At 42.9% G+C, this 15,069-nt stretch overlaps 1 protein-coding gene across 15 annotated transcripts in view; it reads left to right on the top strand.

Moving 5' to 3' along the window:
* SUGT1 (SGT1 homolog, MIS12 kinetochore complex assembly cochaperone) overlaps positions 1-15,069 on the top strand; it is a 184,836-nt gene that overhangs the window by 153,649 nt on the left and 16,118 nt on the right. For all 15 annotated transcript variants that reach the window (XM_069758203.1, XM_069758199.1, XM_069758193.1 and 12 more), the window contains one exon: positions 14,236-14,332. In XM_069758203.1, the coding sequence (XP_069614304.1) occupies positions 14,236-14,332 (97 nt within the window). The remainder of the gene's footprint in view (positions 1-14,235; positions 14,333-15,069) is intronic.

Here is a 15,069-nt window from a genome sequence, read left to right as displayed (position 1 = left end):
TTGCACTTATACACTTTTATATAGATTATTGTTATTTATTATTATTTTTAGTATTTTTTGTTTTCTTTTTGGAGCACATTTTTTGAGGTTTTTATATAAAAAATTTCCTCTAAAAGAAAAGTTTTCTATCTGTAGTACCGGGATTGTAGACTACCATATATTACTATATATTTTTTATATAACCAATTTTTCTTTATTGTCCTGAAATAAAATCGCGTACTTGTTTTTATTATTTTTAATGTAATTTTTATGTACATATAACTTGCTTGCCACTCACTGTAATAAAGGCTATTCTATATTTATCTTCTGTGTGGATCTACTCCTTTTTGGCATTCCAGGTCTTGGTTGTTGTGGTTGCTTCACTCCAGGACCTTGAAATGCTTCTTACGAAGCCACTCCTTCGTTGCCCTGGCGGTGTGCTTTGGATCATTGTCATGTTGAAAGACCAGCCACGTTTCATCTTCAATGCCCTTGCTGATGGAAGGAGGTTTGCACTCAAAATCTCACGATACATGACCCCATTCATTCTTTCACGTACCCGGATCAGTCGTCCTGGCCCCTTTGCAGAGAAACAGCCCCAAAGCATGATGTTTCCACCACCATGCTTTACAGTAGGTATGGTGTTTGATGGATGCAACTCAGTATTCTTTTTCCTCCAAACACGACAAGTTGTGTTTCTACCAAACAGTTCCAGTTTGGTTTCATCAGACCATAGGACATTCTCCCAAAACTCCTCTGGATCATCCAAATGCTCTCTAGCAAACTTCAGACGGGCCCGGACATGTACTGGCTTAAGCAGTGGGACACGTCTGGCACTGCAGGATCTGAGTCCATGGTGGCGTAGTGTGTTACTTATGGTAGGCCGTGTTACATTGGTCCCAGCTCTCTGCAGTTCATTCACTAGGTCCCCCCGCGTGGTTCTGGGATTTTTGCTCACCGTTCTTGTGATCATTCTGACCCCACGGGGTGGGATTTTGCGTGGAGCCCCAGATCGAGGGAGATTCAGTGGTCTTGTATGTCTTCCATTTTCTAATTATTGCTCCCACTGTTGATTTCTTCACTCCAAGCTGGTTGGCTATTGCAGATTCAGTCTTCCCAGCCTGGTGCAGGGCTACAATTTTGTTTCTGGTGTCCTTTGACAGCTCTTTGGTCTTCACCATAGTGGAGTTTGGAGTCAGACTGTTTGAGGGTGTGCACAGGTGTCTTTTTATACTGATAACAAGTTTAAACAGGTGCCATTACTACAAGTAATGAGTGGAGGAAAGAGGAGACTCTTAAAGAAGAAGTTACAGGTCTGTGAGAGCCAGAAATCTTGATTGTTTGTTTCTGACCAAATACTTATTTTCCACCATAATATGCAAATAAATTTTTTAAAAAACAGACAATGTGATTTTCTGGATTTTTTTTCTCAGTTTGTGTCCCATAGTTGAGGTCTACCTATGATGTAAATTACAGACGCCTCTCATCTTTTTAAGTGGTGGAACTTGCACTATTGCTGACTGACTAAATACTTTTTTGCCCCACTGTGTGTGTGTGTGTATATATATATATATATATATATATATATATATATATATATATATATATATATATATATATATATATATATATATATAATTATCTAAGGGTCTCTTCCGTCTGTCTGTCCTTCTGTCACGGTTATTCATTCGCTGATTTGTCTCGCCAGCTGCCTGTCATGGCTGCCGCGACCAATCAGCGACGGGCACAGTCCGGAACAAAATGGCCGCTCCTTACTCCCCGCAGTCAGTGCTTGTCGCCCGCATGCTCCCCTCCGGTCACCGCTAACACAGGGTTAATGCCGGCGGTAACGGACCGCGTTATGTTGCGGGTAACGCACTCCGTTACCGCCGCTATTAACCCTGTGTGTCCCCAACTTTTTACTATTGACGCTGCCTATGCGGCATCAATAGTAAAAAATGTAATGTTAAAAATAATTTTAAAAAAAACCAAAACCTGCTATACTCACCCTCCGTTGCAGCTCGCACCCGCCGCCATCTTCCGTTGCAGGTTCCGGTGGCAGAAGGACCTGCCATGACGTCACGGTCATGTGACCGCGATGTCATCACAGGTCCTGCGCTAATACCAACCCTGGGACCGGAACCTGCCGTGGACTACAAGGGCTCCCTCGGAAAGGTGAGTATGTTTATTTTTTCACCTGTGACAAACCTGGCTGGGCAATATACTATGTGACTGGCCAATATACTACGTGGCTCTGTGCTGTATACTACTTCGCTGTGCAATATACTACGTGGCTGGGCAATATACTACGTCACTTGGCAATATACTACGTGGCTCTGTGCTGTATACTACTTCACTGGGCAATATACTACGTCACTGGGCAATGTACTACGTGGCTGCGCAATATACTATGTAACTGGACAATATACTATGTCGCTGGGCAATATACTACGTGGCTGCGCAATATACTACATCACTAGGCAATATACTATGTAACTGGGCAATATACTACGTGGCTGGGCAATATACTACGTCACTAGGCAATATACTACGTGGCTGGCCAATATATTACATCACTGGGCAATTTACTACGTGGGCTGTGCAATATACTATGTGGGCTGGGCAATATACTATGTGGGCTGGGCAATATACTATGTGGGCTGGGCAATATTCTACGTGGGTTGGGCAATATACTACGTGGGCTGGGCAATATACTACGTGAGTTGTGCAATATACTACGTGGCTGGGCAATATACTACGTGGGCTGGGCAATATACTACGTGGGCTGGGCAATATACTACGTGGCTGGGCAATATACTACATGGGCTGGGCAATATACTACGTGGGTTGGGCAATATAGTACGTGGCTGGGCAATATACTACGTAGCTGGGCAATATACTACTTGGCTGGGCAATATACTACGTGGGCTGTGCAATATACTACGTGGACATGCATATTGTAGAATACCCGATGCGTTAGAATCGGGCCACCATCTAGTGTATATATATATATATATATATATATATATATATATATATATATATATATATATATATATATATATATATATATATATATATATATATATATGTAGTATAAGGCAGAGTCAGCACCATAAATGTAAGAATAATCTTTATTGAGACCTAAAAATACATAAAAATGACACTGCACGAAGATGAGAAAAAGAGAGCAAGGCAGCCCGAACACAGCACACCATATTCTTAGTAATTATGCATAAAATCACAGTAGGCACAGAACATGTAAACCAAAGGGGTGCTGAAGTGCGTAAGAAAATGCCAGTACCTCACCAGATAAAAAGGAGAGGTATACTGAAGAATAAGTAGTCACCCGCCACCCGAAACGAGTTTTACGTATTGCTTTTTCTGGGGGTGCCGAAGCCATTACAATTGTATCATGTTGCCATTTACAGCATCGAAGCGTTTTTTTTTTTTTTTTACCTCATGGGAAGCCAGCCGCAACAGGAGACCAAATATATACCTCATGGGAAGCCAGCCGCAACAGGAGACCAAATATATCTACATTTTGTATGATTTTTTTCTTTACTAAGAATATCTAATATATTCTAATATATTATATTTGCATTTATTTGTGACAATATCGCAATTTTGGTGAAAATTTGGAAAAATTAGCAATTTTCAGACCAGTTAGTCATGCTGTATAATATAGTTAATAAATAACATATCCCGTATGGCTACTTTACATCTAAATCATTTTTCAAACATCATTTTATTTTTTCAATTAATTTACAAAACCTGTTACTTTAGGGACCAATTCAGATACGGTATAAATGGACTTTGCTGTGCCTATGTATTGGAAACTCCCCAAAAGTGATACCAATTTAAAGACTGAACCCCTCAAATACTTCAAAACTGCTGTCAGAAAATTTTGACCCTTCAACTGCCTCACAGAAATTATTGCAAAGTCAAATAAAAATAAAAACCTGTAATTTTTACTCTAAGATGTTGCTTTAGCCATAAATTGTATCACTTTTGAGCACTCTGATATTCCAAATGTGGGAAGAAACCTCTGTTTGAGCACATGGCAAGGCTTCGAAGGGAAGGAGCACCATTTGAATTTTGGAACACAAATTTAGCTGAAATAGATGCACCATGTTGCAGTTGCACTGCCCTAAGGCACCCAAATAGCAGAAAACCACCACAAGTGACCCCATTTTGGAAACTGCACCCCTCAAGGATTTTATTCCAGGGTATTTTGAACTTACAGATACAACACTAAATTGTTCATGAAAATTTAGCTTTAGCCCCAAAAGTTTCACTTTTTCAAGAGATGACCTAAAAAACTGGACCACACAGTTTGTTACGCACTTTCTTCTAAGCGTGGCGATACCCCACATGTAGTCAAAAAGTTCTGTTTGGACACACGGCAGGACTTGGAAGGGAAGAAGCAACATTTCTTATTAGGAATGTAAATTTGACTGGAATAGATTGCTGACACCATATTTCATTTGCAGAGCCCCTGAGGTACCAAAACGGCAGAAACCCCCACAAGTGATCTCACTTTGTAATCTAGACCCATCAAGGAATTAGTTTAGGGCAGTGTTGAGCTTGGTGAACTCGTAGGTACTTCCTTGAACTTTTTAAAATGTGAATGTGAAAGGGAACCTGTCACCCCGTTTTTTTGAGATTGAGATATAAATACTGTTAAATAGGGCCTGCGCTGTGTGTTACTATAGTGTATGTAGTGTACCCCGATTCCCCACCTATGCTGAGAAATAACTTACCAAAGTCACCGTTTTCGCCTGTCAATCAGGCTGGTCAGGTCGGGAGGGCGTGTTCACAGCGCTGGTTCTTCCTCAGCTTTACGTTGGTGGCGTAGTGGTGTCCGCATGTTGAGGTGACTAATCCACTGTTGGCACGTGAACAAGCAGCGCGCGATCTGCGCTGTCATCCCTTTCGTCGGTGGGGGCGGCCATCTTCCTGGGGCCGCGCGTGCGCAGATCGAGTGCTCTGCTGCACGGGGCTTCAGGAAAATGGCCGCGGGATGCCGCGCATGCGCATTAGAGATCGCGGCGGCCATTTTCCCAAAGCCGAGTTTGCTCGGCTTTGGGAAAATGGCCGCCGCGATCTCTAATTTTAAGTACAGTTTATGTACAGCAAATCAAATATACTTACAGAATTAAACTACAAAATATAAAAACACATATATATGGCACACAGATGAATGACAAATGGCAGTTATTTGAACTTTCTTTTCTTGGCTGATCTGTGATGTACAGTTTCTGGGTTGTCTCTCATCAAGCCCCAGCAATAGTCAGCCATCATATGTGAGTTCCACCAGCCTTGATACCGTTCTTCCATTGTTTTAATGTCCTGATGACAACGCTCCCCTTGTTCCTCGCTCACATCCCCAAAGTTCTCTAGAAAAAAGTCCAAATGGCTGTATAAATAGTGAATCTTGATACTCATTCTACATCCAAGATTTTGCAGACTCATAAGTAGCTTTTCCACAATCTACTATATAATTGTCTAAGGGTCTCTTCCGTCTTTCTGTCTCTTTCTGTCACAGATATTCATTGGCCGCGGCCTCTGTCTGTCATGGAATCCAAGTCGCTGATTGGTCGAGGCAAAACGCCCACGATCATTGCCACGACCAATCAGCAACGGCCGCAGTCCGGCGGCAATATGGCCGCTCTTTCCTCCCTGCAGTCAGTCAGTGCCCGCTCCATACTCCCCTCCAGTCAGCCCTCACACAGGGTCAATGCAAGCAGGGTTAATGCACTTTGGTTACGCAGCTATTAACCCTGTGTGACCAACTTTTTACTATTGATGCTGCGTATGCAGCATCAATAGTAAAAAGATCTAATGTTACAAATATTAGTAATAAAAAAAACATTCTCACCCTCCGCCGTCACGTCCTCTCCCCGGCACTGCAAGCGGCAGGTTCCGCTTCCAAAGATGCTATGGGAGAAGGACCTTCCATGACGTCACGGTCATGTGACCGCGACGTCATCACAGGTCCTGCGCTTAAACCAATCCTGGGACCGGACACCGCACACAAGCCGGAACTACAACGGACTCTTCAGATGTTGAGTATATGTTTCTTTTTTATTTTTTAACCTGTTACATACGTGGCTGGGCAATATACTACGTAGCTGGGCAATAAACTACGTGTCTGTGCTGTGTACTACGTGACTGGGCAATATACTACGTGGCTGGGCAGTATACTACGTGACTGGGCAATATACTACGTGTCTGCTGTGTACTACGTGACTGGGCAATATACCACGTGTCTGTGCTGTATACTACGTGGCTCTGTGCTGTATACTACTTCGCTGTGCAATATACTACGTCGCTGGGCAATATACAACATCGCTCAGCAATATACTACGTGACTGGGCAATATACTACATGACTGGGCAATATACTACATGACTGGGCAATAGACTACGTGACTGGGCAATAGACTACGTGGCTGGGCAATATACTACGTGGCTGGGCAATAGACTACGTGGCTGGGCAATAGACTATGTGACTGGGCAATATACTATGTGACTGGGCAATATACTACGTGACTGGGCAATATACTACGTGGCTGGGCAATATAGTACGTGGCTGGGCAATATAGTACGTGGCTGCGCAATATAGTACGTGGCTGGGCAATATAGTACGTGGCTGGGCAATATACTACGTGACTGGGCAATATACTACGTGACTGGGCAATATACTACGTGACTGGGCAACATACTACGTTGCTGGGCAATATACTACGTGACTGGGCAATATACTACGTGGCTGGGCAATATAGTACGTGGCTGGGCAATATACTACGTGGACATGCATATTCTACCCGATGCATTAGAATCGGGCCACTATCTAGTCTCTTCATAGTTGTCTGTTTTCTTATTCCTAGAAAATTCTGCACAACATTACAAAATGCATTCCAAGCTCTTCTGTCTCATTTATTGATGTGATAAAATGTGGGTCTCTCATAAGTGTTCCTATTTGAGGTCCATCAAATATTCCAGCCTTTTTCTTCTCTTCACTAAGACCAGGAAAAGTTGAACATATATAGTTAAAGCATTCTCCACTGTGATTGAAAGCTTTGACGAACTGCTTCATCAATCCAAGTTTTGTGTGTAAGGGAGGAAAGACAATGTCCTTCCTATCCACTAGAGGATCATGGATGACATTCTTATCGCCAAATGCCAAACTCTGTCACTGAGGCCATTCAGTTTTCTCCCAATGCTCTGCTGTAGCTCTACTGTCCCAGTAACACAGAAAACAAGGGTGTTATCATAACAAATGGGAATTATGCATGTTCAAAGAAAACAAAGATATTCTCACATTTATTGGGAGACTAAATGAAAACTAAATTTACCTTAGTGGACCGTATAAACCAGCACTTTTCATACACTACTTATATTTATCATGGAATTCATGAAAATGGGCTATATACCTATAGCGCAAAAACGTGATGTGATAGAGAAATTATAAGATCAGATTTGAATTCGGCACCCTCAAATTAGTCTAAAACTGTTCTTAAAGTCCATGCCAGAAATTTTTTTTTTTTGTAGACCATTGTAATTGATTCACTTTTTAGAGAACGTGACAGTACCCCATATCTGGAAGAGATTTTTGCCTCCAGAGCTTATTTTACATCAATTGGGAGTTACCAGTGTGATATGTAATAGCCGCTCTCTGCTCTCCTCTTCTCACTGTAGAGCTGTGTGAGATTATACCGGACATATCTCAGGATTGTAATGTTAGAATGCAGTAGAACTCGGAGAGAAGCAAGAAATGTGTTTTCAAGAAGACTTAATTTCTCCTGTTCTGTGTTAGTTACTTGTGTCACATTGGTAACTCCCCTTCACGTAAAAAAAAGCTCTGCAGGCAGAGTTATCTTCCAGGCAGCATCCTCCTCAGAGCCTGGAAGAGGTCATTTACATATAAGAAAAACAGGGATTTCTGTGGAATAAGACATCCGATCGCAGATATCAAGCTATTCTTTTATTCAGCTTCCTATGACCTGCATGCCCATATAGACCGTTTAGAAGGGATGGTCCTATTGACAGATTCTCTTTTAAGGGTCTACAATTAGGTTTAGACATGCATTCAGAGTTATCTTTTTATACCATTATTGGAACAGTAATAAACCTGTGCAAAAAATGGTTTTCACCCCAAAACTAATTACCGTATATACACGAGTATAAGCCGAGATGTTCAGCTCATTTTTTTTAGGCTGAAAGTGCCCCTCTCGGCTTATACTCAAATTATTGTTCCAGGGGGTCGGCGGGGGGGGGGGGGGGGGGGGGGAGCGACAGCTGTCACATAATACTCACCCTCCCAGCGCGGTACGCAATTCTTGTGTTCAGCAGTCACGTGAGAGGACTGGAGCGCATATTCACTACTTTAATGAGCGGTACCATGTGACCGCTGAACATGGGAATTGCTGCCGGAGACCATCGCATCGGAGAAGCTGCCAGGGACCACGCCGGGAGGGTGAGTATGACTAGGGAGGGTGAGCATTGCGATACTCACCTGTCCCCGTTCCACCACCGGGCTCCATCTTCCGCGTCCTCTGGCTGTGACGCTCAGGTCAGAGGGCGCAATGATGTGGTTAGTGTGCGCCCTCTGCCTGAACAGTCACTGCAGAGAGCCGGAAGACACAGTGGCACGCGGCGGTGGAATGGGGACAGGTGAATATCGCAAGTGCCGGTGTCCCCGCCTGCTCAGGACAAGAGGTGAGGATGTCATTTTTTTATTTTTTTATTTTTTTTTTAATTGCAGCAGCAGCATATGGGGCATAATATTCTATGGAGCATCTTATGGGGCCATAATCAACCTTTATGCAACATTATATGGGGCAAATGTTTCTGTGGAGCATCCTATGGGGCCATGATCTACCTTTATGCAACATTATATGGGGCAAATGTTTCTGTGGAGCATCTTATGGGGCCATAATCAACCTTTATGCAGCATTGTACGGGGCAAATGTTTCTATGGAGCATCTTATGTGAGCGTATTTTGTATGGAGCATCTTATGGGGCCCATCATAAACTTTATGGAGCATTATATGGGGCTCCTGATTCAATATGGATATGCAAAAACACTTAACCTACTGATGTCTCAATTATTTTATTTTTATTGGTATCTATTTGTATATTTGAAATTTACCAGTAGCTGCTGCATTTCTCACCCTAGGCTTATACTCAAGTCATTAAGTTTTCCCAGTTTTTTGTGGCAAAATTTGGGGTCTCAGCTTATACCCGGGTTGGCTTATACTCGAGTATATATGGTACAGCACAGACCAAAAGTTTGGACACACCTTCTCATTTAAAGATTTTTCTGTATTTTTATGACTATGAAAATTGTACATTCATACTGAAGGCATCAAAACTATCAATTAACACATGGGGAATTATATACTTAACAAAAAAGTGTGAAACAACTGAAAATATGTCTTATATTCTAGATTCTTTAAAGTAGCCACCTTTTGCTTTGATGACTGCTTTGCACAGTCTTGGCATTCTCTTAGGCCGGTTTCACACGTCAGTGGCTCCGGTATGTGAGGTGACAGTTTCCTCACGTACCGGAACCACTGACACACGTAGACACATAAAAATCAATGCATCTGTTCAGATGTCATTGATTTTTTGCTGACCGTGTCTCCGTGTGCCAAACACGGAGACATGTCAGTGTTCGTGGGAACGCACGTATTACACGGACCCATTAAAGTCAATGGGTCCGTGTAAAGCACGTACCGCACACGGACGTTGTCCGTGTGCAGTCCGTGTGCCATGCAGGAGACAGCGCTACATTAAGCGCTGTCCCCCCCACTGGTGCTGAAGCCGCGATTCATATCTTCCCTGCAGCAGCGTTTGCTGTAGAGAAGATATGAATAAGTGTGTTTAAAATAAAGATCTATGTGCCCACCCCCTGTGCGCCAAACTCCCCCCAGCTGATAGTCCTACTGAATAGACTGTTAGAATTTGTATTATGGCAAGAAAAAAGCAGCCAAGTAAAGAAAAACGAGTGGCCATCATTACTTTAAAGAAATGAAGGTCAGACAGTCCGAAAAATTGCGAAAACTTTGAAAGTGTCCCCAAGTGCAGTGGCAAAAACCATCATGCGCTGCAAAAAAACTGACTCAAATGAGCACCGCCCCAGGAAAGGAAGACCAAGAGTCACCTCTGCTTCTGAGGATAAGTTTATCCGAGTCACCAGCCTCAGAAATCGCAGATTAACAGCAGCTCAGATTAGAGACCAGGTCAATGCCACACAGAGTTCTAGCAGCAGACACATCTCTACAACAACTGTTAAGAGGAGACTTTGTGCAGCAGGCCTTCATGGTAAAATAGCTGCTAGGAAACCACTGCTAAGGACAGGCAGCAAGCAGAAGAGACTTGTTTGGGCTAAAGAACACAAGGAATTGACATTAGACCAGTGGAAATCTGTGCTTTGGTCTGATGAGTCCAAATTTGAGATCTTTGGTTCCAACCACCGTGTCTTTGTGCGACGCAGAAAAGGTGAATGGATGGACTCTACATGCCTGGTTCCCACCGTGAAGCATGGAGGAGGAGGTGTGATGGTGTGGGGGTGCTTTGCTGGTTGGGGATCTATTCAAAATTGAAGGCATACTGAACCAGAATGGCTACCACAGCATCTTGCAGCGACATGCTATTCCATCCGGTTTGCGTTTAGTTGGACCATCATTTATTTTTCAACAGGACAATGACCCCAAACACACCTCCAGGCTGTGTAAGGGCTATTTGACCAAGAAGGAGAGTAATGGGGTGCTACGACAGATGATCTGGACTCCACAGTCACCATACCTGAACCCAATCGAGATGGTTTGGGGTGAGCTGGACCTCAGAGTGAAGGTAAAAGGGACAACAAGTGCTAAGCATCTCTGGGAACTCCTTCAAGATTGTTGGAAGACCATTCCCGGTGACTACCTCTTGAAGCTCATCAAGAGAATGCCAAGAGTGCGCAAAGCAGTCATCAAAGCAAAAGGTGGCTACTTTGAAGAACCTAGAATATTAGACATATTTTCAGTTGTTTCACACTTTTTTGTTAAGCATATAATTCCCCATGTGTTAATTCATAGTTTTGATGCCTTCAGTGTGAATGTACAATTTTCATAGTCATGAAAATACAGAAATAACTTTAAATAAGGTGTGTCCAAACTTTCGGTCTGTACTGTATATGCAAATGTAGTCTTTCAAAGACAAGTCCAGCATACCTTTACATGGCCAGTCTGTTCCTCTGTTACTGAGAAATCAGCATTTGAATGTGGGTGTTGAAGAGCTTTGAAGCTCTTCACAAGCCTCTGCTCCTTCCAGCTCTGTTCCAGTTTGACTGATGGCCTCCGTACTGTGTGCCTTCATATAAAGGAGCCCTCGGTGGAGCAGGACAATTAAGCGCTGGGTGGGAATAGAGCTGGTGTGACACAGGCTTGGGAAGAGCTTCCAAGGCTCAAAAGCACTTTGGCCTCATATATATATATCAATTCAAACCCTGATTTCTTAGTAAAGGAGAAAATTCCCTTTAACCCCTTATTGTCATCGGACATACTATTACGCCGATGGCAGTATCCCCCGCTTTGATGTGAGCTCTGGCGATGAACCCACCTCAGAGTCGGGACAGGTCAGTTGTTTTGAACAGCTGACATGTGCCCGCAATAGCTTATAATATTAACAAGTAAAATGCCGCTGTCAAACTATAACAGTGGCATTTAACAAGCGCTACCAGCTATCGGGCCGGAAGTGCGCACACCGGTGACCTGCGTCCTGTTGGCTGTCATACTTTAAATCAAATATTATAAGCAATTTACAAATCCTCATAGCCATATTTTTTACCCTGTTACCTCTCAAAAGGAAGTGCAAAAAGTGTCTAAAATACGCAGTAAATTTGGCGAGTCTCCCAATGTACTCCACAGTTTTAAGGCCAAACAATTTTTGTAAATTCCGTTTTCTCTCTGAGAGACACTTTAGTCACAGCTTTTCCTGCTGCTGGATTGTGCGTGCCCAGTGCAGCTATACAGTCTGGTTCTGAGCTAATAGGGCATTTATTCTTGTCACTCAGTGTAAGTCCTACTTCTCTCACTGCCAATGCATTGGAAAATGATTGTCCCACTTATTTGTTTGCACTCTTATCATTCTTCCATGACAAATTGTTATACAAGAGCAATTTCAGTGAGATGATTTTCCTTTTTTTCTATTTTCTTTATTCCCTGAAACTGGAGGTTTGCTTCAAAGAGAAACTGTTCATCTAAACTTTATTGAAGGGTGTATCAGAGTGCGCACTCTTGTTTTAGACTCTGTTCACGTTTGCAGCCGCAGAGACTGATTCAATCATATTTGATGAGAAAATAACGCTCTTGAAAGGACTGTTTTTTTTGTTTTTTTTTCCATAAAAAAGACACCCAAGCAGAACACGAGTCCCCAGTGTTGTAGAGCAGAAACCACAATACAGATGTGGGCAGTCACATTATATTATATTGCAGATACTGAATTAGAGGGGTTGTCCCAAGAGACATGTATGTCCGATAGACTTGGGTCCCACCTATTTCACCTGCACCCATCTCATGCTCAGCTGTCTTTGGAATTCCCAAAGCAATGAATGGAGAATCCTGGTGCACACACCACCATTTCTTCACTCACTGGTGGTCAGATGCTGGGCAGAACAGGCATCCACACAAACCACCAGTGTATGTAGAGGTGGTGGCACATGTGCCGACTCTTTCCTTTCATTGCTATGGGAATTCTGAAGACAGTCAGAGCCAATGAAAAATGTTCGGATCTTTAACCCCTTACCGGCATCGGACGTACTATACCGTCCGATGCCGGCTCCCCTGCTTTGATGCAGGGCTCCGCGGTGAGCCCGCACCAAAGCCGGGACATGTCAGCTGTTTTGAACAGCTGACATGTGCCCGTAATAGGCGCGGGCAGAATCGCGATCTGCCCGCACCTATTAACTAGTTAAATGCCGCTGTCAAACGCAGACAGCGGCATTTAACTACCGCTTCCGGCCGGGCGGCTGGAAATGACGTCATCGCCGACCCCCGTCACATGATCGGGGGTCGGCGATGCTTGTGAATGGTAACCATAGAGGTCCTTGAGACCTCTATGGTTACTGATTGCCTGTCGCTGTGAGCGCCACCCTGTGGTCGGCACTCACAGCACACGTGCAATTCTGCTACATAGCAGCGATCAGCAGATCGCTGCTATGTAGCAGAGCCGATCGGGTTGTGCCTGCTTCTAGCCTCTCATGGAGGCTATTGAAGCATGGCAAAAGTTAAAAAAAAAAAGTTTAAAAAAATGTGAAAAAATAAAAAAAACATAAAAGTTTAAATCACCCCCCTTTCGCCCCAATCAAAATAAATCAATAAAAAAAATATCAAATCTACGCATATTTGGTATCGCCGCGCTCAGAATCGCCCGATCTATCAAATAAAAAAAAGTATTAACCTGATCGCTAAACAGCGTAGCGGGAAAAAAACTCGAAACGCCAGAATTACGTTTTTTTGGTCGCCGTGACATTGCATTAAAATGCAATAATGGGCGATCAAAAGAACGTATCTGCACCGAAATGCTATCATTAAAAACGTCATCTCGGCACGCAAAAAATAAGCCCTCAACCGACCCCAGATGATGAAAAATGGAGACGCTACGAGTATCGGAAAATGGCGCAATTTTTTTTTTTTTTTTAGCAAAGTTTGGAATTTTTTTTCACCACTTAGATAAAAAATAACCTAGTCATGTTTGGTGTCTATGAACTCGTAATGACCTGGAGAATCATAATGGCAGGTCATTTTTAGCATTTAGTGAACCTAGCAAAAAAGCCAAACAAAAAACCAATGTGGGATTGCACTTTTTTTGCAATTTCACCGCACTTGGAATTTTTTTCCCGTTTTCTAGTACATGACATGCTAAAACCAATGATGTCGTTCAAAAGGACAACTCGTCCCGCAAAAAATAAGCCCTCACATGGCCAAATTGACGGAAAAATAAAAAAGTTATGGCTCTGGGAAGGAGGGGAGCGAAAAACGAACACTGAAAAACGAAAAATCCCCCGGTCATGAAGGGGTTAAATGTCGCTCTAAATGGCTGCTATACTATGCAAATTATTTTCACTGACACATGCAAAAAAAAATCAATAAATGGCAGGGCATGAGTTCGTACCAGCTGTTCAGTGTGGCTTTAGTATAAGCGTTGTTTCTGATGACTGGTAATGTACCTGCTATACTCACATTCTGTCTCTTCTCTATTTTAGATAGAAATAAAAATGAAGAAGACTGAAGCTCTCCGATGGGATAAGCTGGAGGGCCAGGCTGAACAACAGCTAAAACATTTCACCCCAGATAAGCCAGGTCTGTTCTCTTCTGTATTGGGGTACAGAGGCTAATACAGAGAATATCATCATCTCACTCCATGGCTTCTATACGGCCTGTCCGAAAGCTGCAGAATGTATCCAGTACTTTATTCCCAAACAGAGATTTTTGGGATCTGCCATCAATTGTTTCTATATAGGCTCAAACAAGAGTTTTTAAGAATATGCTGCCCATGTAGTGATCCTTCTAGGTCTTATGGTTGCAAGTGTAGATCATGTCCGTCTCTGCGAAACTACCCTGGATGTATCCAGCCAAATTAAATGGTCATGCACCTCTTCAGGGCCAGAGAGTACAAAATTCCTCCAGAGATTCTCACTTCATGTTTTGTTAAAAGTGACTCACCATGGGAGTGTATAAGGCTGTGTTCACACGTTGCGGTTTTTTCGCGTTTTTTCCCGATAAAAACGCTATAAAACCGCAAAAAAAACGCATACAATAAGCATCCCATCATTTAGAATGAATTCCGGATGTTTTGTGCACATGATGCGTTTTTTTCCGCAAAAAAAACGCATACCGCACAAAATCCGGACATGCTCTATCTTTTTGTGTTTTTTTTGTGGATTTCCCACTCCAAAATGCATTGGGAAGTGTCCAGAAAAAACCGCGGCAAAAACGCATGCGGATTTCATGCAGAAAATGTCCGGAATTCTCAGGAATTTTCTGCATGAATTCCTGAACGTGTGCACATAGCCTAATACTGCATGGTCCTAAGCAAC

This window comes from Ranitomeya imitator, chromosome 3, assembly GCF_032444005.1.
Source record: "Ranitomeya imitator isolate aRanImi1 chromosome 3, aRanImi1.pri, whole genome shotgun sequence".
In the NCBI taxonomy this organism is placed as follows: domain Eukaryota; kingdom Metazoa; phylum Chordata; class Amphibia; order Anura; family Dendrobatidae; genus Ranitomeya; species Ranitomeya imitator.
Note: the sequence above shows the minus strand (reverse complement) of the source record. Positions and strands in the feature narration are given on the sequence as shown.